Genomic DNA, 25,680 nt, shown 5'->3' on the forward strand with positions numbered 1-25,680 from the left:
AAAAAATCGGAAAATTTGAATTCACATCAGGCAATATCTGGTCAAATGAAGTAAACATGGCTAAGAGTCTGGCTCTGCGCTAGCTTTCGGTACTTGAAGTTTGACAATTAAATTCATAATTCAAACAGTATTTAGATTTGATACCCAGCCCTAATGTAATATAACTACAAACAATACAAAAAGATAAATTAAAAAGATGACACAAGCAACTACTCAAAATAAAAAATCTCGGCCTCTTTCTCTTTCCAGAAAGCAAAGCTGCGGTCGATGTACTTGCAGATTTCTTCATTGCTGAAACTGGAAATGTCGGTTCCAGCGTGGAGCACGCCCTCGTCCGGCGTAGGCGTCTGCACGATGACCTTGGGGACCTGTCTAACCTCTGGGAGGGTGTGTTTCACCACCGCCACGGTGCTTTCGGTCGGACTCGCAGCGTCGCCAAAGAACTTCACTTTGATGTCCTCGAAGCCGTCCTTCCACTCGCGGTTGCCGGCCTCGATGTCCTGGATGACGGCCCTGTGGAAGTCCCTGACCAGCTCCCAGGGGAAGCTCCCCACGTGGTCGAACACCTCGAAACACAGCAGGTGCCGTATTTTGCGTTCGTCGACGGGAAGCTCCAACTCCAGGATGTGGAAGTAGCCCAGCATGAAGAGATCCAGGGTCAGGTTGTCGTACTCCACCGGCACGCCGTCCAGGCGGGGCAGGAACTGCTCTGGGGAGCAGAGCGCCTCCTGCCTGTGGAGCCTGTAGGGACACGGAAAGGTTACTCAAGGTTGTATCAACACTCCAGTAGAGATTATAAACTTAACCACCAAACACTGCTGAATGACCTCAACGATCGAAGCGATTTGCATTTTCTGTCACTTTCTACAAATGGATTGATTGACAGCGTTTCAAACCAAACCTTTATGCTGTTCAGTTGAAACTTTTTAAGTTGAGCACCCTGGACTTTCAAGATCATTTTTATTTTTAATCAAACTGAACAAAAACTTTAGGATTTTAAAGCTGCATTATTTTACTTTTTGGCCACTTGGGGGCAGAGTAACCCAACAAGCTAATAATATTGGTTAGTGCCGCTTTAATACGTTTTTCCTTTCTATGAAAAGGTAATGCACAATCAACCATTTTTTTTCCATCAATGTTAATGTTACTATCTACACTTCTTACCAAATTTATAAAAAATAGACATTTCATGGGTTGAAAATGGCTCAACAACTCTACTTTATGGTCTATTTGACCCTAAATGACCATAATTTACGAAATGAACATCATACTGTATTGAAGAAGACTTGAAACTAGAGATTGAGACATAAACTCATGTTTACAATGTTTACTGAGGGAATAAATCAAGAGAGAAGGAGAGTCCTTTTCTCATAGTCTTCTATACAACCAGAGGAGTCGCCCCCTGCAGGTCAGTAGAGAGAATGCAAGTTTTAAGACTCATAGAATTCGCTCAGCAGAGCCGGCGGTTGCTGCCTGGTGAAGACATTCTGTCATAGAACAGGGACGATGTATATAAAGGTCACGACGTGCCTTACCTGCGTATCTGTCTGGACGGGACGCTGGAGATCATGCTCCTCCAGTTTCCCAGCATCTTGTTGACAGCACTCCTCTGCTTGAAGAAGTGTCCCAGAGAGCTGTTCATCATATTCGACTGGGCGCTCTCCACGCTGTTCCTGCGACCCGGCCCGGTCTTGTCGCCCAGCCCCGGTCCTCCGCCGCTCATCTTCCTCTCGGCCGCGTCCTTGCTCTTCAGTGACACGGTGTAGGCCGATTTCTTCCAGTGGCCCAAGAACAGCACGACTATGCGCTCCTTCCTGAGGCTGGTGGTCTCGATAACGTCCGCCACGTTTTCATCGTAGTCGATGCCGGAGTCGTCGTTCTGGTCGGTTTCCGGGGCCGGAGTCAACGCCTTCGGCTCTTTGTCCGACTCCGTGGCCTCGAGCTGCGCGGGACAACTTAACACCTCCTCCGGCTCGTCGGACGAAGGCGAGTTCTGCGTCTCAAAATTGGACTTCAGCGTCCGCACGGACACCCCAAACTGGTGGATCTCATCCTCTATCCTCTCCCTGCGCCCCCGGGTGGAGTTCTGCCGTTCGGGCGTCTGAGAGAACACAGTGATCAGCTCGGTGTTGGGCATCTTGCAGTAGGGCTGGTCCGTCAGGTTGGTCATGAGCAGAGACATGCTCTTCACGATGCCAGAGATGCGGCCGCACCACACGGGCAGGGGGACTTGATTCGAGAGGTTTCGGAACTGCGTGTTGGCGGTGATGTTCACTATGGGAGCCGGCAGGATGTGCCTGAGCTCCTCGGCGAGGCGGGCGAGCTCCATCTCGTAGCCCTCGCAGTTCCTATGCATGGAGACGTTGGCAATCTGCTGCTCCACATAGATGAGGTCGTCCTCCGTCAGCAGCTCACCAGAGGGCCCCAGGATGGCGTTGTGGGCTTGGGAGAACCTCCAGCTGACTTTGGCATATCTGTTCCCATTTTCCTGTCAGAAGAGAGGCAAACAGCGTGCAGATAAACATGCAGGATGTCATATTTAAACTTACAATTTGTTTTAAATATATTTCATGTGGCTGAGGCGTGAGAGTGAAAGAGTAATGATTCAGTAAAACTGCGATCCAAACCTCAAAAATATGACTTGGCGAGCAAAGTGTTCAGTGATTTGTTATATGCAATTAAAAGTAAATGATGATGGAATTTCCAAGTTTTTTTTTATTTGAAGTAATGCAGATTCAGAGCAGCATCACAAAAGTAGACTTTAATCTCTTCTTTGCATTTTGGAGCTGAAGTTGTGCTCTGGAGCATTTGTTTTGAAGGGGCTGCACAATATACCACTGACTCTTTTGGGGGCCGCAATCGATCCATAAATTATCAAAAATTTGTTGCCGATAAATCTCCTGTGTAACTCAATCAAAGCGCATTCATGATGTAACCCCGGTTCATCGTCCGGAGAGACGTTACCTTCCTCCTCTGGTCCTCCTCGTCCAGCAGCCTGGCCTGCAGCTGTCTCACCATCACTTGCCTCTTCCACTCAGCGATGGGACGGCCTCGCTCGTCGTGGGTGGGCACCAGGTAGTCGATGTCCGACAGGTTGGCCTCCTCGGTGGGCAGGACCACCATCTTGTTCTGCGCAGACACAGCCGGGTTTGTTAAGCTACGGACGGGGCGTGCTGCAAAAAGGCCGGACGTACAAAGTGAGAAAGCTTTACTGCTTGTCCGGTGAAGACTCCTGACATCCCCGATTGTTTCAAGGATTTAATGGACTTCATGTCGCCGAGGAGTTTTCTTCCAGCCAGGAGGTCGGCACCGGGCAACGTCGTCTTATCGGCAGCGATGTTTATCTCCCTCCTAGAGGACTTGGACTGACTGAAACCTTTAATAACTGAAATACACATCAGAAGTCTGTAAAGAACACACACACTTTCTTTTTCCGCCCCCTTCACTGAAGATTGACTTCCAGTAACAGAAATGTTTTTTTCATCTCACCAGATGTCGCGATTTGAACCTGCCCTATTCTGCTGAAGGCGGTTTTCTCCGGCTGGGCGGCTGTGGGCAAAGCGGAGGGTAAAGGAGGCGCAGGAGGGGGCTGAGGGTATCTGGCCTGCGGGGCCTCCTCGCTCTCAGGTTGCTAGTTTGGACAAAAAAAAGAGTCGATGATGGAACATATGCTTTGGGTGGAATCAGGGAACGAAAATGGAGAAGTCAGCGGTCTACCTTTAAACTGTCCATGGGTGTGTCGCTGCTGTAACCGTCCCTGCATGTGTCACTCAGGCCGCCGTAGTAGTCCTCCCTGCTGCACGGAGACAACACAGCCGGCTTCAGCTTCACCTCCTCCTCCTCCTCCTCCTCCTCCAGTGGAGCGGGTACCTCGATGGTCTTATCTGGGCAGGCTGTCTGCAAATAGGACAGTCACACATAATACCCTTTAAGACGTCCGAAGACCAGATATTAGAAAATGCGTCACTTATTTAGTAAAAATGAAAAACAAAAAAAACAAAAAAATGCTGACTTTTGAGCATTTTTTTCTGGCACCATTTTCAACAAAATCACATCCCAGTGTCTCATCAGATCACATCACACCTACACACAGACCTGAACGTCCTCCCTGGTCATAGACAGCCAGATTAAACAGTTTGTGACGCACATGGGCTATTTTCTGTTGGGATTTTTCCATTCCGCGGTGAAGAAATAGGTAACTTTTCATTAAAGGAGGCAAGGAACCATGACCTCTGCATCAAAAACGCTTTCTTTACTTTGTGCTCTTCTGTTTAATTCTTTTGTAAACAATAGACCTGGTTTGTGTCTTTACATTTGACTTCATACTGATTATAGAGAGGATTTGTACCTTTTCTTATTTTTACAGCACACTTTACTTGATAAGATATTATTCTGGAGTTTGTGTTCTACTGTTCATACCTAATGTAAAAACAAGGCGAGTGACATTTATTGTTGTACAGGGGGAATAAACTACGTGACGGAGGTTATTTAATTCTCACTGGAGAAAAAGTACAAAAAGGTATTAGGCGTTTGCTTCTGCCCAAACGAACATACAGTGTGACGTAAGCCGTTAAGAGTCTGTGGAAGATAGATGAATCAATCACACAATGACACTCATGACATGTAAAGGGAGTTAAGAATATTCAGCTCAAAAATGTACATAATGCCGGTGAAACAATACTTAAATGCAAAAAATGATATAACACTTAAAGCATACTATATTGAAAGAAACACATCCAAACATTTGAAGCCTGAGGGTGAAAAGCACGGAGAGCAAAACCAGTAAGCAGCCCGGGATAATTGGCAGCGCTTCACACCGCTCTGGAGGAAGTTGGATGTATGGAAACATTTAGATCCCCCTTCTAATGAACCTGCGTTGTCCTAATGCGCTCCATGCAGAATGCATATCAAATTCAGCTCTCCGAGGACATTATTAGTAACCCAAACATCAAAGGCAGCCATAATAAGGCTGCTGCATGCTGTTGTGCTTTGTGTCCGTGAGGTGGTCCGTGCCATTTCCTCTCACGCGGCACTTTGATGTCCAACAGCACGAAATATGCTGTGACACCGCTCGGGCGGAGGAACTGACTTCCCCGAAGTTGTGCAATCGGTAAATAGATAAACAAGGAGAGTGTGTGTGTGTGTGTGTGGGGGGGGGGAAGGGGGGCTGATTCCTTTGTGACCCTTCTCGTAACAGTTCAATGTCCTAGCAGCTATGATGAACCGGTCCGCCTGTGAGAGAGACTGTGTGTGTGTGTGTGTGTGTGTGTGTATTTAATTAGATCCAGTGGCCTGCGAGCATTTGGTTTTCATCAGCACCCCATCACAATTGCCACGCAGATATAGATAGGCGAGCCCTGTTTTGGCCCAGGATCCACTCCCCCTCTATCGAAGACCGCAAACAGCCCCATCCCTGCAGACCGGGAGCCAAGAGTTAAGAAACAGCGCTCGTCCTCGTTGCCGGGGCGCGCAGAGCCGGCGATTCCCCCCGGGGGTTCAAGGCCCCGACATTTCAAAACACCATGTGTATTTAAAGAGATGTCTTGTAGTTCTGGAGTCGCCAAAAACAACCTGCTCCCACATGAAATATTCATGTTCCAGGTGATAAATTGCAATGTGGAATGTATACAGCCGGTGTACATTATACACAGAACACTATAGTGTAAATACACGTCCACTCGCATGTTAAAAATACTCTCAGGTTTCCTGCGTGGAGGTAAATGCTCGAGGCTGACGGACGCTGTGCTTTAGCCAACTTTTACAGCTTTTTTTGTAGCTGAAGAAGACAAATGACAATATTTATCTCCTTCATAATGGAACATTGTAACAGCTACTGGATGAGAAAAAAACACATCTAGAGTACATGGTTCTAAAAAATAATTTGCTAAAAAAGAAAAAAAATCAGCAATGGCAACATGAAGCGAAAGTGTTAGTCATGGCTAACCGTAAGAGGCCACGGCTGATCAGAAAACAGGTAGAACATTGCCAAAACATCTCGTGGTTCTAAAAACCACAAACTACAAAACGTTCCCTTCCATAAACTAATCACCCAGCCTGACCAGTCACCTGCTGACTCAAAGAGAAATAATGAAGGAAAGCACAAAGGAGGCAAAAGAAGCAGAAAGCAGCAATCGAAAGTATAAAAATAAAAAATGAAAATGACGATCAAACCGACCTAAAAACCTACTGACCTTGACCTTGGACAATCCTCGATAAGACCTCACTGCGCAGCGAGACTCCGAAAAGGCACCGACTCCAGCGGCCAGGTAACCCGGGGCGATCGCTCCGCGTTGTGGATGCGACACTATCGGAAGATCACCAACCACTCGTTTGACACCATCGCGAGCATCCCAGTGGCCAAGGGCTGCCAGGCAATAAACAAAAACCTCTGATCGTGCCGTTAATAATTAAGGGACAGGATAGGATGGCCCGATAATGTCACCAAGACACGGACACAACCAACGGACACGAAGGGAAGGATCCGCGGAAAAGAGATATTTTATCCATGGGGCTCCATTCAGGAGCTTTTTTTGTTTGTTTTTTCCACTTGGGACAATTGAAAGGAGGAGGTTTTTTGTGAGGTTGGGGACAAAATCTACCTGAGATGATCAGCGGGATGCGGCAGTGGAAACGCAGTGACACCAGAAGACGGTCTGAGTGGGAACGTGGAAACGCTGACAACAACCAACTAAGAGTGCTGGGACACATTCTGGGCACATCATTCACCAATTTCCAACTAACTATTATTTATTTTTATTGTCAGTCACAATTCCCTAGTTGCCTTAGTTGTTTGTTTTGTCGACCAATATTCCAAAACCAAGTGATGTCAGGTGTTGTATAACAGCATTTCCCAAGGTTTTTATCTGGGAACCCACTTTCTTTTCCGAAAATGACAAACCATCGCGACCCATTTCACAAGATCTATAAATTGTGAGAAGAGTGAATTTGTGCGTGAATAAATGTTCCCTGAACATTTTTACTGCCATTTCCGCATGTTATTGAAAATATATACACATATTAGGTAATTTAGAAATAAGAACAAATAAATGCATCATTTTTGGTAAAAACAGGATGTTCGATCGCCTTTCATAGTAGATTCAATGTTATAAGTCGGCTCCAATTATCACAACAATAAGTGCATTCAAGCTCCCTCAAGTGGCCAGAAAATGTACTGCAGGTTTAAAAGTGAAGTGAAAGACGACGGAGGAAATTCTGCAGGTTTATTTGGAGACCCTAATAAACAGCTATTAACCGTGGCATTCTTCACTTTAACAGCTGGATAATGTAGACGGCATTACACTGTGTATGGAGGTATAATGTAGGATATAGATTTTATAGTTCTGTAAAATATCTCCCCATCTGTGTCACACATGTAAATGTGATGCAGCCGGGCTTCGTGAGATTGAGACGGATCAACAGACCTGGTGTGAAAGAGGATGAAGCTTCAGGAGAATATTACCAAAACTAATCTGATAGATGTTAAATAGTGATCATGTTGATTTATTTATAACACAAATAGAAGTCACTAAAGCATGCGTTTTCTTTCTCACTGCAAAAACAAAGCAGAAACCTTGACAAAAACACAGTGATGAATTACACAACGGTGCGTTTCCTCTGTCCAAGTCTTCTAAAAATAAAGCGACAGTATCTTGGGCCGGATCGCTGTGGATGGAGCGCAAAAGCCACGAATGTGTGTGAAGTAAACTTCCGGCCGCACACTGTTTATTTGATCGCAGCTGTTCCTGAGATGCGAGATGAGGAAGAGTGGGGTCTGACCCTGCTGTGAGCGGCCAAACACATGCAGCTCTCTCGGGTCGATGTCCCAACATGTGGGTTTTGCTCGGAGATGAGGCGGCCGGACTGACACTTTAGAACGGACCAAACCCGTGACCCACAAACCCGAAACACCCACAGAAATGTGATTAAAGCCCGCACACACATCTGCGAAAGCGGAGGGTTTCGAAAAGCATTACATAAGTCTACTATCCTAATTTTCCGAGGGTTTAGAATCAATGAACAGCCGGTTCAGGTTCTCCATCAGATGACCCCTCTCTGTGTGTCCGATTCATACGTTGCCAAGAAACCCGACACATCACTCTGTCTGCTACCGTCTTTACACAACATCAGGGGTGACAATCGTAGCACTTCCAAGTCACTGGAAAAAAACAAAACAAAGAAGAAGAAGAAAAAAAAAACCAAGACGCACAATCAAACGTGTGTTTGATTGTCAGTGACATCCTGCTCTCCGAGTCCGCAGAGGGATAGAGTTGCCGGTTCCTGGCATGAGAACGGTGAAAACGCTGAAACTTAAGCTTGTGGATCTCGTAACGGGCTCAGGCCCCGGGCCCTCCACCTGAGCCGCAGGAGAGCGGTAACCGATAGGCCCTTAGTTGGCGGCGGCTCCGGCTGCGTCCGCGACGTCCCCCGCGCTAATTACCTCCCCATTGTTAAAGGGAGGATTATTTCTGAAGGGGGGCGGGGCTTAGCGGGCTCCCGATCATCATCATCATCATCATCCTCTTGGCGTTTGAGCGCTGCTCTTCTCTGCTGACTTATTAATGGCCTTCTGTCGGACGGACAGCTTGCGTTACTCTCTGCGTACATCGCTGTGTCGCCCGTGCTGCCGGGCGGCGAGTGGAGAAACGGGGACAGACCGCGAGGCTTTCAGGCTCAGTAAGTCTGCTGCACCAGTATCAGCTGTCATCCTCTAAAGCTAATGATTGTGAAGCTGTTCAAAAGAAAAAACAAACAATTTAAGATAAAACTGACTGGTAATTTGAGGTGAACGCTGGCCGGTTTTTAACTGCCTTGACCCTCTGACGCCAGGCACAAACAATGTGTTCGCTAAAATATTCATCGGCCACATTGAAGGGTGTCGTTTCTGCACTAATTAAAAGGGCTTAACTCTGAGAGCCCTTGGTGGCAAGAATCTCCTCCGGCACTCACGGCACCTCACTGAGCACAAAAGCCATCATCGTCCTCCACTTCCTCGGCCCTCTTAAGCGGAGAGCAAAAGCCATCCGGCCGAGTGGAAGACAACGGTGCTGGAGAAGGGCGCGCTCGAAGAAACATTATTCACCAAGGCCTTCCAGATGTTGTCGACCACAAACCAGCCTTGGCGCTCATGGTGAGGCAAACAGCTGGCCAGTGCTGGCACAAAGAGAGGAGAGGTGTAACACGGGCGAGGAGCTTACGTTCGTCTCCATGGCACAGAGATATCTGGCACATTCATGGTGTCCGTTGTAATCCGCCAAGTCTGCTGCCGTGAACCCGTCAATATCATGATCTGAAGGGTTCGCTTGATTGGCCAACAGGATTTTACAGCACTGAAAGAAGAAGAATAGAACAATATATACAGCTTTATGACAATAGTTTAGTGTATTCAGACAAGATGAGACTCAGGAAAAGTAAAGAAAGAGGTCTTGTCCAAACCTCCAGCTCTCCATTCTCTGCAGCGTCGTGCAGTGGGGTCCCTCCCCAGTAATCCTTGATGACCTTTGAACCCATGCGAAGCAGCCTCTCCAAGATGCAATAGTGCCCTCTGCTGGCAGCAAAGTGCAGAGCAGTGGCTCCATCTCTGTCCTGGCAGGTCAGGCCGACATCGGTGCACGTCACCTATTTTGGGGGTGAGTGAAGAAGGATGGAAAGCGGTGACTGAACAAAACCGCATGTATTCACGTCGCAGGAAACGCCGTGCCTCTCTACTGACCAGCCACAGCACCACCGCCTGGTGGCCCATGTGAGCGGCCGCGTGCAGGCAGGTCATGCCGTCGTGGGCCCGCAGGTGGACGTCGGCGCCGCAGTCGTTCACCAGGTGCTCCGCCACGTGCAGGTGACCCTGCTGGCAGGCCAGATAGAGCGGGGTGGCGCCGGTGAAGGTCTGGCGGTCCACACAGCTGTACCCCAACACAGAGCTACGTGTTGGGGGTTACGTGTCACGTTAAGTAACATCAAATAGTACCACGTAGATGTAGACATGTAGATAATGCTAAAAACATGTTGGGTTATTTTAGCTTCAACAGGCTGCTGTTCAGTTGGGACAATTACTGAAGTGATGGACAAAACTTAAAGCTGAAGTTCTTACTGCTATGATTTGAACTTTGACTTTATTGATATTCTGGCCATGACGGGTGAAACCGACAGACCAGGACAAGTCGGTCCATATTTGGTAAATGGGGGAGCTTCTCAAACTGTTGTAAACCCGTTGATGCAAGTGTTTTATGATGCTCCGTCATATAAGCACTACTCCGAAACTTTAAACAGATACGCGAACAGGATGTACACCAATTTGAGTTCCCATCAACATATGTCCTTCCACATCCGCAAGGCTGGCATGCGACGGGCGGTGCCCAGACATGTATTTATTATTCACAGGTAACTGATGAACTGATGGTCACGGGGGGGGGGGGGGGGGAAACTAATTGTGGCTCAACTAATATAATTATGATTCGGTTTTAAACAATGTGCCTATATATTTGTGCTTAGGAGGATAATAAAACAGATTATTACAATTGGTGTGATGCTGATCTTGGGTCCATTTACCAGGTGAACCCCAGCTATGATTGGCTGACTGCACATTACCGACCACATCCCCAATATGAGCAAGTTGTGACGCATTCACACTTAGCGGAACAATAGCTGTAGTTGTTACCTAAAAGGTCATGAATAAGTGGTTGATACGTTAGCTCAGTGGTTCTCAAACTGTTTTTGTCACTCCCTACTTTGGAGGAAGAAAAATGTTCATGCCCCAACAAAATTGTAACAAAATGGTCTATGCTGCACTTTTTATTTAAAAATAACTTTTGTGACTCCATCCGTGCTTTTTCAAATAATAGAATAAAGAAAATTGCAATCAAGCCAGATTGCCCCATCAGACAAAAACAAATAACATGTGCAATCACTTTGTTTGAACAATGCAAATAAAGTTATATCTCTGCAAAAAATTACTAATATTTGGCAAAAGAAATAGCTTATTGAGGCTGCAATTAACCCCCACCTGTAATACCTCCCCCACAGTTTGAGAACCACTGAGTTAGCTGTATGTAATGGGTAAACACATAGTTAGCTAAATGTATTGAAATGAATGTATTTATTATTTTTTGTTGTTTAGTCTGTCTGTTATTGGATATTGTCAGCGTGATTTCTGAAAAAAGTTGTAGAATGATTTCAACATGGGACAAGGAGGATGCTGAACATACGGCTGAGGGAGAATGTAAAATAAATGCATAGGTGCTGAGTGAGCATGACCCGTATACTGTATTGCACCAATGCAAACCACAACAGATAAATCATGTTGGGACACATTGAAGCAGTGAGAGACTGGCTACTGACAAGTTTTGGGAGGAAGGTTAACACTGGTCTGTCCTTACTTACTTTCTGTTGCTGGTGGGTGCACTCAGTAACGGCTAGATGAATTAGGATTTTTCTTTGAAAGCTTTGTATCAGTCTAGCTCACCTTGACCCGAGCAGATGGTATAGGTTCCGGTTGTGAGGCTGATAAAGTAGAAGGCCTAAGTTATATTTGTTAAACCTCCCAGAGTTTGTGTTTTGCCCCTGTTCAATACATGGATGTGTTAATAAACCCATAAACACATCTACTGGGGCGCTGGCTGTGAACTGACCTGGGAGCCTGTCGAACGAGCAGCTTTAAGCAGGCCAGGTCCCCGTTGGCCGCGGCGTAGTGAGCCGGCACGGCCCCGCAGTTCGTCTCCACCCCGGCCTCTCCTCCCACAGAGAGCAGCCACCGGATGACCTCTGCACAGCCGAACCGGGCGGCGAGGTGGAGGGCCGCGGCGCCGGCAGCATCCCTGTCCTGGAAACACGAACAGAGGCTGTAAAGGCTCACTGCCGCACACATCCTTGACTATCAACACACATTCATTCGGGGCATTTGTTTTCCTTTCATGAGCGCCTCCAATTAAGACATTTGGTCCCATTAATAATCAGTGAAAGAAGAAGAAACATGTGCTCTTTACAGTAGACCTGTAGAACTGTGAGGCACAACAGGGATGTACATGCAAGTAGACTTGACTCTATCCTAATAGCTCGGTGAGCGCTCCCCTGAAGCATCTGGACCCAATTACACTTTACAACACTCATGGATACCCAGTAAGTCAACGCCACATGATGTAATCAGATTGTAATACATCTGAAAAGGTACAGTACCTTTTTACAACTGCAGTGATGTAACCTCACTCTGGGATCAGTTAGATGACCATCTGAAGCCATCTCCTGAGTTTAGGCTCACACACATAACCGGAGTCGGTGGAAATTACCGGGAGAGCTGGACATGTGGCATCTCTCCAAGGCATCTGAGCTCTCTGGGTAGGTTACCCCCTCTCTCTCTCTCTCTCTCTCTCTCTCTCTCTCTCTCTCTCTCTCTCTCTCTCTCTCTCTCTCTCTCTCTCTCTCTCTCTCTCTCTCTCTCTCTATGTCTCTCTTTCTGGAGAGATTCTCACAGTGGATAAACTCACCTCAACGTTGCAGCCTCCAAAGTCCACCAGCCACTGCAGCTCCGGGACGTGTCCGGTGGCTGCTGCGTCGTGCGCCGGCGTGGCCCTGTTGGAGGCCCGCGCATCGGCCGCCAGCCCCAGCTCGCTCACCAGGAGCCGCAGACACTCCAGGCGCCCGCACCGCGCCGCGTGGTGCACCGGGCCCGCGCCTTGCGCGTCGACGATCACGGGTGAGAGATGACCGGAAGCCGCCAGCTCCCTGAGGGCCGCGAGGTCTCCCGCTCGCGCAGCCCGGATGGCCCGATGAAGCACCATCACGGGGCCACGGGGCCGCTACGAGGAGGTGGTGGCGCGCGCAGCGGGCTCCCTGGAGCTCTTTGGCTCGCGCCCGGATAGCGTCGCTTTCTCGCTCATGCTCGATTCTCATTCAATAACAACCGCTCGCATGCGTCTTCACGAGCCAGGAAAGTGACACCCGAGCGGGCAGCCAGCTGGCCGACATGGCTGCTGGGGAAGAGGGGAGGGGTGAGATGGAAAGGTGATGAAGGACGGGTGCGGGCGCAGTCCTCGTGGCCTCCCGGCGCTCCTTTGTGCGCCGGTGACCGTATGCTGCGCCGCCGCCTCACTGGAGACGGGGGAGCTGAGGCGGCGCGGCGACTCAAGTAACGGGAGAAGTCGGAGCCGAGGCCCGGTGCACAGCGAGTGTTATTCTTTACAAGTATTTTAAAAATTCATCTCAGTGGGGATGACTGGATACATTTGCATGATTATGATCGACACATGATGTTTTATAGCTCTTTGGATTCGAGAGGAAATATTAAAAAAGGTGTATGTTCATGTTTTATTTCCATAACACTCATGTCATCAGGGTTCATAAACATTTTGACCAATGGATTTCCATGACCAAACATGTTGTGAAATCTCGGCTACATTTTCTCACTTTTTTATGTATACATAAAAAAGTGAGAAAATGTAGTATTTAAAGCAACAATGAGAATTCCAAAGCATACATGACACAAATGAATGAGACAATAGTTTGATTAAAAGAATAAACATTTATAGATAGAGCATATGCCTGCTTATATTTTGAGCGTCTTTCTTTTAAAAGCATATTAATTATTTCAAACCCAGCGTAAATGAAAGTCATGGATATAACACATTTCCATGACTTTTCCCAAACCTTTTGGAATTATTTTTTTTCAATGACTTTTCCCAGGCCTGAAAATAACCATTTTAATTAAAATTCCATGAGTTTTCCATGACCGTAAGAACCCTGTGTCATGTCCCCCCCACACACTCCAAAATTAGCTCCTCACATGATGATGTGTGATGGAAGCTGAGTGCAGTCATCACCTCCACAACATCACCCCTCAAGTTCTTCCCTTTTTATTATTTATCTTACACATATTTTTGCATGATCGGCTAAATGTCCCTATAAATTGAAGCGTTCTTACTTCTACACGCCTGACCTTATCTGAGCTACAGAACGACTGTCTAAGCACATGGAGGCTAACAGTCCATTTCTTCCAGCTGCCGCACGGTCTCCCTCAGGTCCTCCACCACCGCGTCCACGTCAGCTTTGGAGGTCGCCCTGCCGACGCTCAGCCGCAAGGCACCAGCGGCCACCTCTGACGGGACGCCGCAGCTCAGGAGGATGTGCGAAGGCCTGATGGACGGACACAGGGCAGCGCAGGGTTACGTGGACTGCGATCAATATGGCGTGTGGACAGAAAAGAGTAACGCGGTGAAAGAGGGACTCTTTTACCTGTTTCCACTGTCTGAGTGGCAGGCGGCGCCAACGCTGGCCAACAGCCTCCTACAGTTGGACAATACCCTCCAGCCTAAAGCAGGGGAGCGAGAGAAAGAGAGAGAGATATTAATCATTCAAAGCCTTTGTGGCTTACAAATAGCCCTGTGCAGGTCATGAACTGCCTCTCACAAACATTGGTGTAGGGTTAGAGGACATAGCAGGGAGACGGAAGACGTAATGACATCACCTTGTAATGTTGGGCCCAGGATGGACACGTTACATGTGTTCGGGAGGATATCGGAGCCGGGGTAATGGCTGTTGAAGCGGATCTTGTCTTTAAAGATGGCCTGAAAAGAACAACACATTGACGGTACGCTTTTTTTTCTTCTTTTTTTAAGTATAAAAAGGTAAGAATGATGATAATATGTTATCATTTTTAAAGTCAAAGAACAAACAATCGTGCTACAGTTCAAATTAGAACAGTGCAGCCAGCCGAGGTCTAGATCCCCCTGTACCCTCACAGATAAAGAAAGGTTCAATCTCCCTCCATTGTACCTCCCAACTCACTTTCGGCTAAGATGGCGAGGAAAAAAGAAAAAACAAGGATTTATTCATCTCGTATTGAGACCAACTTGAGTGGATCATAACATAACAGATGTGTAGTTCATCCAACTCTTCTATGGAGGCCAGTTTTTGAGCCACGATAAAGGCATACGTGTGGCCACCAGTAACGGACACGGTAAGGCTTGTTTGTAGCCTTGCTGAATGCCTCTTGAAGCAGTTGATTACTCGCGGCCCTTTAAGGGGGGGTGAGGAGTGAGACGTCAATATAACAGGTTTTTCAAAGATTGTGAATCACCTCAACCACAAGAGGTCCTTGAGCATAGAGTCATAAATGGGCATAAAAAATATCAGGCTGACGGGTCCAGCAGTTAGTGAGATTAGACGTGGACAGACACACACAAGCACATGATCTCCCGGCGTAGATAAGAACCTCAATAACTCCAGAACCTGCAACGTTTCTGTTGACAAATTTCAGACACAACATCATCTCCCAAGACAGAATCAAACTTACCTTCAGCCGGTCCTCCAAGTAAAGTTTGGTACTTTGCATATGACTCTCATAATCCGACAGATTAGAGGTCACCAGCTCTGCAGCCTAACAGACACACAATAAAGCAATAAATACATTATCACATCGGAAAGAATAAATAATAAAACTAATTTAGAGTTAGACATTATTCAGCGGAAGCTTCTAGAGGAATGTTCCAAAACTGAAATGAAGTAAATTCCAGTAACACGCATACGGAGTAGGAAACATACCTTTCCCAGACCAGCGATCATTGCCGTGTTTTCTGTGCTGTAGTATTCAGAAAGACAGAAAATAGACCCGTATATTTAGATCTTCGCCGTTGATTAACGCATACTTGGTGCTTTATTGATCGATTGTCGCGCGTTACCCTGGTCTGAAGTTTCTCTCCTGTCCTCCCCCGAACAGCATCGGATACAGCGGCGTTCTCGTTCCCGGGCCGTTCACAAACAAAGCACCGATCCGGGGGCCGTAGAACTGGAAGTGCCACAAGACCGTTCAATAACATGTCGCCCTATTCCTGATGCCAAACCAAGGTTCTTCGTCCGCCGGGTGCCTGACCTTGTGACCCACGACGGTGAGGTAATCCACCCCCAGCTCACAGGCGTCGACTCTGATTTTCCCCAGAGCCTGAGCGGCATCGGTGTGGAACAGAATCCTGAGCCGCTCCTGCTGCTTGTTGAGGCATTTTATTCTCTGGCAGATCTCCGGGACTGGCTGACGAGACAAAAGAGTGTCAGCACACGTGCGCACATTAGCTTTGTTTTTTAAAATCATATTCACAATACATCTAACGATTATCCGCTGATGCAACTCTCTGCTTACCATGATGACTCCCGTCTCATTGTTGGCCAGCATGATGGAGATGAGACACGTGTTGGGACGCACCGCAGCAATGACGTCCTCCACCTCCACGCGCGCGGTCACCTTTGACACGGGCACATACGTCACGTCTGTGACAAATAACACAGTCAAGGACGCGAGTAAGCGTAGAGACGCGACTTTGGACTAGCTGCTCAAACAAAGCGTGGTCTTCCTACCCGCCTTGCCATCTCTCTGCAGGTGCTCAGCGACTAGTTTGACCGAGTCGTGCTCCACGTTGGAGGTGATTATGTGAGGAAGGCCGCCGCTTCCATTCCGGTGTCCCTCGTGCTGCTCTGCAGCCGTGCGGCTTCTCCTGAAGTGCTCTACGGCCGTGTGCAGCACCAGGTTATTGGCCTGGAGGAAGATTTGTTTGCTATGAACCACCCCTGCGTGCGTCCGTGACATTACAATTCTGCACAAATCATATTCCAGCATCACACAAAATGAGAGCAAAAAAAAACAAAAAGTCCCACTTGCCTCTGTTCCACCTGATGTGAAAATTATGTCTTCTGCTTTGCCGCCAACCATTCTCGCCACATTCTCTCTGGACTGATTTATTGTTGCCTTTGCTTTAGCGCCTACAAATAAAAATTGATTTAGCACCTTTTTATTGGTTCCACACTGAGATACGACATTATTGCTCGGGTGCTGAGAAGGAATCAATAGCTCTTTAAAGGAAATTGCTTTACGCACACGCACACACACACACATACACACACACACACACACACACACACACACACACACACACACACACACACACACACACACCTCATTTCCAAATCCAACAACAAGTCAATGGCTTTTTTGGTGAGGGTTTAAGTATTCTTCACCTGCTATATAATTGCTACTCGGGTTCCCCCAGGCATCCTGGAGGGCTTCAGAAATGGCCTGGATCACTTCTGGTTCCAGCGGAGTGGTGGCATTGTAGTCCATGTAGATCCTACATCACATTATAGACAGACATCTTTCTTATTTCATGTACTCAGTTCAGCCTCTACAACATCAAGAGCATCATCATTGAATCAATCTCATCGTGCCGTCCACTGCCGACCGACACAGATCAAAACCTCCCCACCTGTCTAGATTCATTTCTGAGTAATGTTGAAAGGAAGGGCCAGTGCAGGTGTGACCCAGAGCAGAGGTGACGTCATCAGATTGCTTGGCCATAACACTCCTAGGGAGAGATTACACATTTAGCAGGATGTCTTTGCACATGTATTAGTCAGGCAATAATTCCAGTGCTTTTTAAAAATGTCTATCAAACACCATACAACTCGTTTGCAGCGAAACTATTTACATTTCTCAACTTTTAAATCAGTTGGGGTTGCATTTATGTATTTATTTGCTGTGTTTTGACAGCTGGTTGGACGGTTGGAAAAGTATTATCCCCATGGGAGTGGATGCCTGCGAGGAAAACAGCAGTTGTAACTGAACCTTGACTAGTGTCAGCTCCTGTACACTTAAATTATACTCAGTTATCACACCACGTTGTGTGCGGTTAAAAACCATCTGTGTGTTTCTAATACAGGGGTCCATTACTACGGAAGCGCATTGCATTCACTGGATAAAAAAAAAAATAGACCCCTTTTCTCGTTATTACGACATTCTGATCTCGTAATTACGAGATCTTTTCTCGTAATTACGACATCCTGATCTCGTAATTACGACAGCCTGATCTCGTAATTACGACATCCTGATCTCGTAATTACGAGGAAAGATAAAGAAAAAGGAAACGTCTGTAAATCCTCTCTCAGTGGCAATGATGGTGCTATCGCAGTTAATCTGCTATTATTACCTTCTCGGTTTGAGACAGTGGGAAATACTGATGTTTCTAAAAAATGAGGATGGTATTAAATTGAGTATGTCAGCACTGCGCAGGCATCTCAAGGAGTTAGGATTGTTCAGGCGGAAAGCCCAGTCTGACGTGCTGGATGTCGCTCTGTTTCTGCACTAGCAGTTGAACCAACACGGGATGCTTCATGGATACAAATTCATGCATTTGAAATGCATCCAATCTGGTTTGGTAGTGACTGTAACGGACATCTGAGAGTTTAAAGTATTGTAATAGTTTGTTCCTTTTTTTTTGTCCTTTATTTTAGTCCGTTTTGTTACTGCAGTCGGTGCATTTCCGGTTGCGCTCTTATTTTGAAGGTACAAAAACGGAAGTTGTTAGTAAGAAACGGGCAGAAAGGAAAAGTTGCCATAACAACGGAAAACAGTGATAAAAAGGTTACGGATGTATTAGTTTAGCACCTGGCTGATATGGGCACAAGGTTTGCACCTGTTCAAGTTCATTTTTTTGAGAAAATATTGTTTTAGATTGTTACGTTTTTTGTCTGTGTCTGAGCTTAAGCTAACCAACTGCTATTTCCGTTTTTCTTCATAGTTCTTACGGTGAGTTCAATAAACCTTCACGAACCATCACTTAAAGACTCCAGACTATAATTCTGCCGGGGATGCTACAGTGACTCAAAGAACTGTGCGGCACCTGTTAAAAATCCTAGATCCCCAAGGAGTAGCTAAGGCAACGAAGACGCCTGTACACATACATGCATACAGACGCCTGTACACATACATGCATACAGACGCCTGTACACATACATGCATACAGACGCCTGTACACATACATGCATACAGACGCCTGTACACATACATGCATACAGACGCCTGTACACATACATGCATACAGTGTCCAGTATGGCACCTTTCGTAATCAGGTCAGGATGTCGTAATTACGAGAAAAGATGTCGTAATTACGAGATCAGGATGTCGTAATTACGAGAAAAGGGGTCTATTTTTTTTATCCAGTGAATGCAATGCGCTTCCGTACATTACACATTTGGAGACAACATCAATGACGAAAGCGTCACCATAACGCAACGTTGTCCCGTCATTCCGCTGTCTGACGTGCCAGGTGACGTCATTACCTCAGCTAACTCGCTTCCTTGGCACCAACGGTTAAAATGAAACGTGTAACGGCTACATTAAAGCCACCCGTCTCCTCCCTGCAGTGACCGGTGGTACGTTCAGCCAGCTAACGCTCCTTTACCGTGGGTAACATCTGCTAGTTAACTGCTGCTACAGCTAGCTAGTGCTGCTAACGTTAACTAGTGTTTGATAGCAGGAGGACGTTTCACTATTTCCTAGCTCTCAAGAGGAGTCGCTAGGTTCTCCTCCTCGCTGAGAGTATCGGCTGCGTGTCTGACCTTGTGGAGGGATGTGAAGGCGTCCTGAAGGGTTACTAGTCTGTGTCAATCATTCGTTAGCTAGCTGTGGGTGAGGCTCCGCTGGTTCACAGATGTCTTAAAGGGAAAGCCGCCATTAAATAAGTCGGGGACCCATCAGAGAACGGCGCAAACTATTTAGTTCAATGTTTACATGTGTGGTTTACGTTATGAATTATAGTTAAATTTGATCAAAATCACTTTGGAACAAAGCTAGCGTTTAGTAACATTAAAGACTACTCTCTCTCTCTCTCTCTCTCTCTCTCTCTCTCTCTCTCTCTCTCTCTCTCTTTTACCTAAATTTGAAACTCAAATTTATGGAAGTCCGTTTCCGACAAAAAAAAAGTTAATATAATTATGACTTTTTATCTCATAATTTCGACTTTATTATCTCATAATTATGACTTTATCTCATAATTTCGATTTAATTATCTCATAATTATTACTTTTGATCTCATTATGACTTTTGATCTCATAATTTCGACTTTATTATCTCATAATTATGACTTTATCTCATAATTTCGATTTAATTATCTCATAAGTATTACTTTTGATCTCATTATGACTTTTTATCTCATAATTTCGACTTCATTATCTCATAATTATGAGATAATAAAGTCGAAATTATGAATTATTTTTGTGTGACGGAAACGGGCTTCCAAAGTAATTTGTTTTGTAATGTCGAAAGAAATAGAAAATATATTAGTAAGTCTTGTCTAGTAGAGGAATATTTAAAATAATAAAAGATAGACACATATATATGAAACTCAAAACTCTGAATTCTGCTTCCATTTCAACAACCTGTTCTCGAAAAGCGGCAGAAACGTGACACTGTTGTTGTTTGTTTGTGCTTTACTTGTGTCCTGTACAGAAGAGGAGTCCGTGACTGTGTTGTTGTTTGTTTGTTTGTTTGTGCTTTACTTGTGTACTGTACAGAAGAGGAGTCCGTGACTGTGTTGTTGCTTGTTTGTGCTTTACTTGTGTCCTGTACAGAAGAGGAGTCCGTGACTGTGTTGTTGCTTGTTTGTGCTTTACTTGTGTCCTGTACAAAAGAGGAGTCCGTGACTGTGTTGTTGTTGTTTGTGCTTTACTTGTGTCCTGTACAGAAGAGGAGTCCTGGCTTCGTGTTGCATAATGTCCATGTTTATTTCATATATGACAATGTGTTTAGTGTACACAAACATTTGACGCTAAACTCTCAACACTCAGAGACACTGACTGAACTACTGCCCATTGAAGATTTTGTAAATGGGTGCAACTTTATAATACACTGTTCACAGCAATCATGTTTATATACAATGCAAAATCATTTGAAGACAGGGAAAAAAAGAAATGTACAGGTGAAAATAGAAATCAAAAAATGTGAATGATGTTCCTTTAAAAGTGGGGAGGGGAGGGAATAGAAAAAGTAGATTTTGTGAAGGTTGTCAGAGCATGATGGTGACGTGCATATTGAAAATAAAATACAAGTGAGACAGTGAGGTTACCTACAGCATTACTCCGTACAAGATGCAATGCCCAACAGGGCCGCAGTGAACCAAGCCCCCTCACATCCGTGGACTTATTACAGGTATAATCACACAACCTCCACTTGGTTCCCCGACAGTAACCTACAATCAATAAGTAACCCGACTGTGGAAACAAAAACACCAGTCAACATAACCAGTACAGCAGTTTTAAGTTTTTTTCCCAATATTAATGTACATTCAGTGTGATTTATTTGTGTGACTTGCACCAAGAAAACTTTGGTTGGCTCAAATGTGACGCACATAAAAAAAAAGGCCCAATGAAAACACACGTGGGTTAATCTGAGCACAGAGATCAGGCTGGCTCACATTTTAAGAGAAGGGTTTTAAAGAATACGAGCCAGACATGAGTTATGGAGCGGGCCTTCCCTCAATGATGATGGGATGAGGATGCTTTGTTAGTATCTTTAGTGTGTTGTGTAACGGACGCTCGACTGTCTGCTTAGCCACGACGCGTGTAAAACGTTTTTAAGATAAGTCAGCCTCAGAAAATATGGTATTGTATGGACTACCTCAGCAGCAAAAATTCAAACATGTGATATGCTGTTACAATGGGAGCGCTTCTAAAAACAGTCTGACGCTGCGAGCTGTTGTCAGAGTGCGTAAAGTGACGTGCGACTGTCGGTGCGCATACTCTCCAGGCTGGCTGACCTGAGGCATGCCAATGTCAATCAAACTTCACACAATTGACAAGCCGTCACTTGATTTTGAAGTCGGATTCATAATCGAATGAAAAGCAATTAGAAAATGCATTGTAGCACTTTTCTTAAAAAATTTGATTAGGGATCAATAAAATAAAAAAAAAGCAACAGGAAGAAGTACATTGATTTTTTTTTTCTCCCATTCACAAGATGATTGTTAAACACAATCCTGAAATACGTTGACATGAACTCTTTATACCACTGTGTTATGGACGTCCTGTGTGACAGCTGATTGCCATATTAGATACACAACATGGACATAAATGATACCTTTTTTTGTATGTAAGTGATGACGAGGATGAAGAGCAGGAAAGTGGTGTGATATGATCTGCAGACACTTCCAGAACAGTAATATATAGCAGCATGAAGGATGTAGTTTGAGTAAGTGGTGCGGAGGCTTACCGTACAGTATGATTGAAAAAAGAGAGGCACTACATTAAATCAATATACACATCATTCAGAAAACCAGTTCCTTATTCTGTACTGTGAGGAACAGTTTATACTTTTAGATCATTTCACAAGGTACCTTTGTGCAGCTGAGGATGGTCAGACCACCGTGATATTTTCCACCTCACAACTTGGTGACCTTTTCAGAAGTGTATCCGTTGGGTCAAAGGTCAGGTGTGACTATCCTAAGGGGGATATTGTCATTCAAGTAATCTTCAGCACAGAGAAAGGGGCCAATCATAACCTGTTTAAATAGCGTTAACTGCATGGAGACAGAGTTGTTTTACTCATAACATTTAAGGAACTCATATTGAAAAGTGCGGTGTGCCGAAATTGCACGGTACTACTACTTTAGAAATATAAACGTCTTTGTAAATAAATACATGCAGAAATAAATAATAAAGCTGTTAAATATCTAAATATATCACATTTTAAAACAAATAAAATTCAGGTAGAGAATGAGGATTAATGGTGACGACGTGTGGTTACTTATTGTGTGAATGCAGATGCCCTTGGTGCTCCTACGAGTAGCTAAAACGACATGGACCGATCAAAATGCCACAAGAACGATGATGATATGCCATTCCCTTGCCAGGCTGTGTGCTAAAGTTTCTAAGAAGTTTTAAGATTCAAGTACCCGAAAGAAAAGATAAGTATTCTACAGAGTTACACTCAACTGTCTTTTTTTTCTTCTTTTTTAGCGTGTACTTTTTGTACTATCTGTACGTCGTCTGCAAACCAGTTTAGACACTGTATATATATATATAGCTGCAGAGTTGAGAGGAATCGGCATGATTTCTTTTTCTATTTACTGATGCAAATGGAGCAACGTGATCCTCGCTGACGTGGCAGCTTTAGGTAAAAATAGATGTCACTGCATTGTTTTTAAGGAGTAAATGCATAAGGCTCGATGTGTCACTGACAACAACTACAGTACATTACCATACGTATGTGATCTGAGATAAGAAACTGTTGCTACTTCCGCCGTTCGTCTCCGACCGTCCAGCTTTGAATAACCTCCGGTACAGTACAGTGACAGCTTTTTCAAGAAGTTCTTCTGACTACGAGACTCACGACGCAGCAAAGGCCTGACACGAAATGGGCGCTTTAGTGCGGAGGACACTAGTGATAAACCGAGAACGTACAGGGGAGAGATGGTTGTTGGTGACTGTGGTGGGGGAGGGAGGGAGGGCTCAGCACAAGGGGAGGAATACGGATCTATGTACATCTCAAGTTCAGCCTTCTCTCATGAGATTTGAGTCTTGTTTCACATCCTCATCGGTCCGGCTCGTCTTCTCGACAGCTTCGACCTGAGAGGCAGAGTAGAAACTGTATTTGTATCAAAGATGCGCTTTTTTCCACTTACAAGTTTGTGTTTACTTTTACCTATCGACATATTTGTTTTTTTCACCTGATAGTTCCAGCGAGGAGGGGATTAAACGCATACAGCCAGTCATGCATCTCCTTGTCATTAGTGGCTTGTAGCAATATTCCGCGATGTTCTGTACAGACGGCAAACGTGTACGGTGTCTGGTGAAAGAGCCAAGGAAAAAAGTTTAAAATACCATACATTCTTTATTAATAGCAGATCAGAAAGTGGGAGTTTTTGGTGAATCACCAACCTTCAGCATTGCCTGCTGGTCCTCACTGTACTCCACCTGGGCGGAGGAGAGGTTGAGGATGGCGCGCTCCACCGAGTCTCTCTCCGCGTTGTAGATGTAGACGTACGGCCGCCGCACGACCACGTAGCGCTTCACCCACCCGTTGGTGTGCGGCTCCAAGAAATGCAAGTAACCCTTCTTCGACACAATCGGGCTGCCGAAATAAGAGGTCAAACGTCAGCGCACGTAACACCAAGAAAGATGTCCCCGCCGACACTAAGTGATGAGTCACCGGGGCAGGCTCACCTCACTCTGATCTCCTGGATGTCAGGGAAAAATCTGCGGATGCGTGGTTTGGGTTCAGAGGCTCCGTTGATGGACTTCTTGGCCTCTAGGTCCTGCTGCGCGTCAGGACTCGGGCTGACGGCACGAGAGCGCGGCATCGGGGGTCTACGTTACAGAAACAAGACGTCTGTGAGCCCTCGTAACACGGCAGCTAGCTACACCGTCTGCAACCAAAGTGATAACAATGGCTAGCAAGGATGACAATTGCTCAGGCACTGACCTGAGCTCAGCGTCCCCATAGCATCCCTCAACCAGCGAAGGGCATGTTGACGAGGGTGTGATTGTGTTGAGAGCGGAGATTGAAGCAGAGTCTCTTAGCATTGTGACGGACATCTCCGATATCTGCAACACACAGACGCACAGACGCACGCTCGCTCAACTGTGAGGAACCATTCAACGGACATTGAATCAGATTTTCATTCTTTTCAGGTGTAGGTTTGAAATTGGAGGTTGAGCACTACCTTGCTCTCACTGGCGCTGACGCACACGTGGCTGTATTCTCGGTTGAAAGAGTGAGTGAGCAGGCGCAAACACTGTGTAAAAAAAAAAAGACAGGGAGCTTAAAATGTCTTCTACGGTCAGATGCAAGCAGAGTCAAATCATAAAAAGGCTCTCTGACTATATGTTGATTTGACATGAATGTATTGAGGTATATTCAGGACAGACTTTGACAGATCAAAGACAGACAGCAACAAAACACAATGAAGACTGCGCTTCAGTCAAACAGGAAACTCGGTATCCACTAGGTGATGACGGCTGACCTTGGCAGCGAGCTCCCTCTGCCTCTCGGTGGTGATTTCAGAGCTGGGGCTGACCTCCTGGTCGACCTCTTGGGGCTGGGGAGACTCGCTCAGCTCCTCGGTGACGCAGGACTGCAGCGCCTCCTGGCCCATAAGCATGGTCGACTCCAGCTTCTCCCTCAGGAGCAGGTAATGTTTGGTCTTCTCCACCTGAGAGAAAAATCACATCAACATCGTTGACAATGTCCCTTGTGAAACTTAAAGAAAGTTGTCGGCAAGCAACTTTTGGAAAGTGCAGAGGAAAACTGTTTATTTGACAAATTCCAGTCTGGTTTCCATCAGCGGCACAGCTGCTTTTAATACCATAAATCATAATACTGTATTATATAGTTTGAGGAGGTGGGTTGGGATATCTGGTACTGTATAGCTCTTGAATAGTTTTTATCCTGTTCTTCTAATCGTAACTTATTTGTATTCATTGCTGACACTAATGAGTTCCTCAAGGATGTATCCTGGGTCCTCCCTTGCTTTCCCTTTACCTGCTACCTTATCCATCAGTTCAGCTGTGTCTCTTATCACCGCAACTTCAATGATATCCAGGTTTATGCATTTCTGAAACCATTACATACTTGTTTTCAAGTTCATAGAAGGGATGTCTCTTAGTTTTCTGCAGTTGCAACACAGAAGTTCTTGTTTTACCTTCTTCTTGATATTTTACATCTGCACATCCGACTCGGTTTGCCTGGCTTCGAACTCAAAGCGGAGTTTAAGAAACCTATTATATTCTTAGCTGAGCTTTAAGAAACGTCTTATGTGAGATATGCAGTCCTGTTACTTTATTTAAGAAGCATTGAAACATGAAGCCGATAACTGGAGCACAATTTAAATTTGTTCAAAATTCAGCAGCACAAGATTTAACGGTATTAAAAAAGGATCA

General features: G+C 45.6%; 3 protein-coding genes across 3 annotated transcripts in view; all 3 read right to left on the minus strand.

Moving 5' to 3' along the window:
• Nucleotides 1-209: 209 nt before the first annotated feature.
• Nucleotides 210-12,767, minus strand: espnla (espin like a; the record flags this gene model as incomplete). The annotated part of the gene is made up of 11 exons (XM_079220956.1): nucleotides 210-741; nucleotides 1,536-2,488; nucleotides 2,965-3,129; nucleotides 3,213-3,385; nucleotides 3,490-3,631; nucleotides 3,718-3,897; nucleotides 9,195-9,326; nucleotides 9,433-9,615; nucleotides 9,710-9,896; nucleotides 11,622-11,812; nucleotides 12,474-12,767. The coding sequence occupies 11 exons, from the start codon at nucleotides 12,765-12,767 to the stop codon at nucleotides 210-212; spliced, it is 3,132 nt and encodes a 1,043-aa protein (XP_079077082.1).
• Nucleotides 12,768-13,330: 563 nt separating this feature from the next.
• scly (selenocysteine lyase) lies at nucleotides 13,331-17,326 on the minus strand (the record flags this gene model as incomplete). The annotated part of the gene is made up of 12 exons (XM_079220726.1): nucleotides 13,331-14,118; nucleotides 14,218-14,293; nucleotides 14,450-14,549; nucleotides 15,278-15,361; nucleotides 15,526-15,562; nucleotides 15,663-15,769; nucleotides 15,854-16,009; nucleotides 16,118-16,245; nucleotides 16,333-16,510; nucleotides 16,634-16,734; nucleotides 16,990-17,099; nucleotides 17,235-17,326. 12 exons carry the CDS (start codon nucleotides 17,324-17,326, stop codon nucleotides 13,962-13,964), a joined length of 1,326 nt encoding a protein of 441 aa, XP_079076852.1. The 3' UTR covers nucleotides 13,331-13,961.
• Nucleotides 17,327-23,324: 5,998 nt separating this feature from the next.
• kif1aa (kinesin family member 1Aa) overlaps nucleotides 23,325-25,680 on the minus strand; it is a gene marked incomplete at both ends in the record, with an annotated part of 33,048 nt that continues 30,692 nt past the window's right edge. Inside the window, 7 exons of the mRNA XM_079220646.1 lie at nucleotides 23,325-23,367; nucleotides 23,469-23,587; nucleotides 23,680-23,872; nucleotides 23,965-24,108; nucleotides 24,224-24,345; nucleotides 24,465-24,536; nucleotides 24,765-24,953. Coding sequence (XP_079076772.1) covers nucleotides 23,325-23,367; nucleotides 23,469-23,587; nucleotides 23,680-23,872; nucleotides 23,965-24,108; nucleotides 24,224-24,345; nucleotides 24,465-24,536; nucleotides 24,765-24,953 — 882 coding nt within the window. The remainder of the gene's footprint in view (nucleotides 23,368-23,468; nucleotides 23,588-23,679; nucleotides 23,873-23,964; nucleotides 24,109-24,223; nucleotides 24,346-24,464; nucleotides 24,537-24,764; nucleotides 24,954-25,680) is intronic.

This window comes from Taurulus bubalis, assembly GCF_910589615.1.
Source record: "Taurulus bubalis genome assembly, chromosome: 7".
In the NCBI taxonomy this organism is placed as follows: Eukaryota; Metazoa; Chordata; class Actinopteri; order Perciformes; family Cottidae; genus Taurulus; species Taurulus bubalis.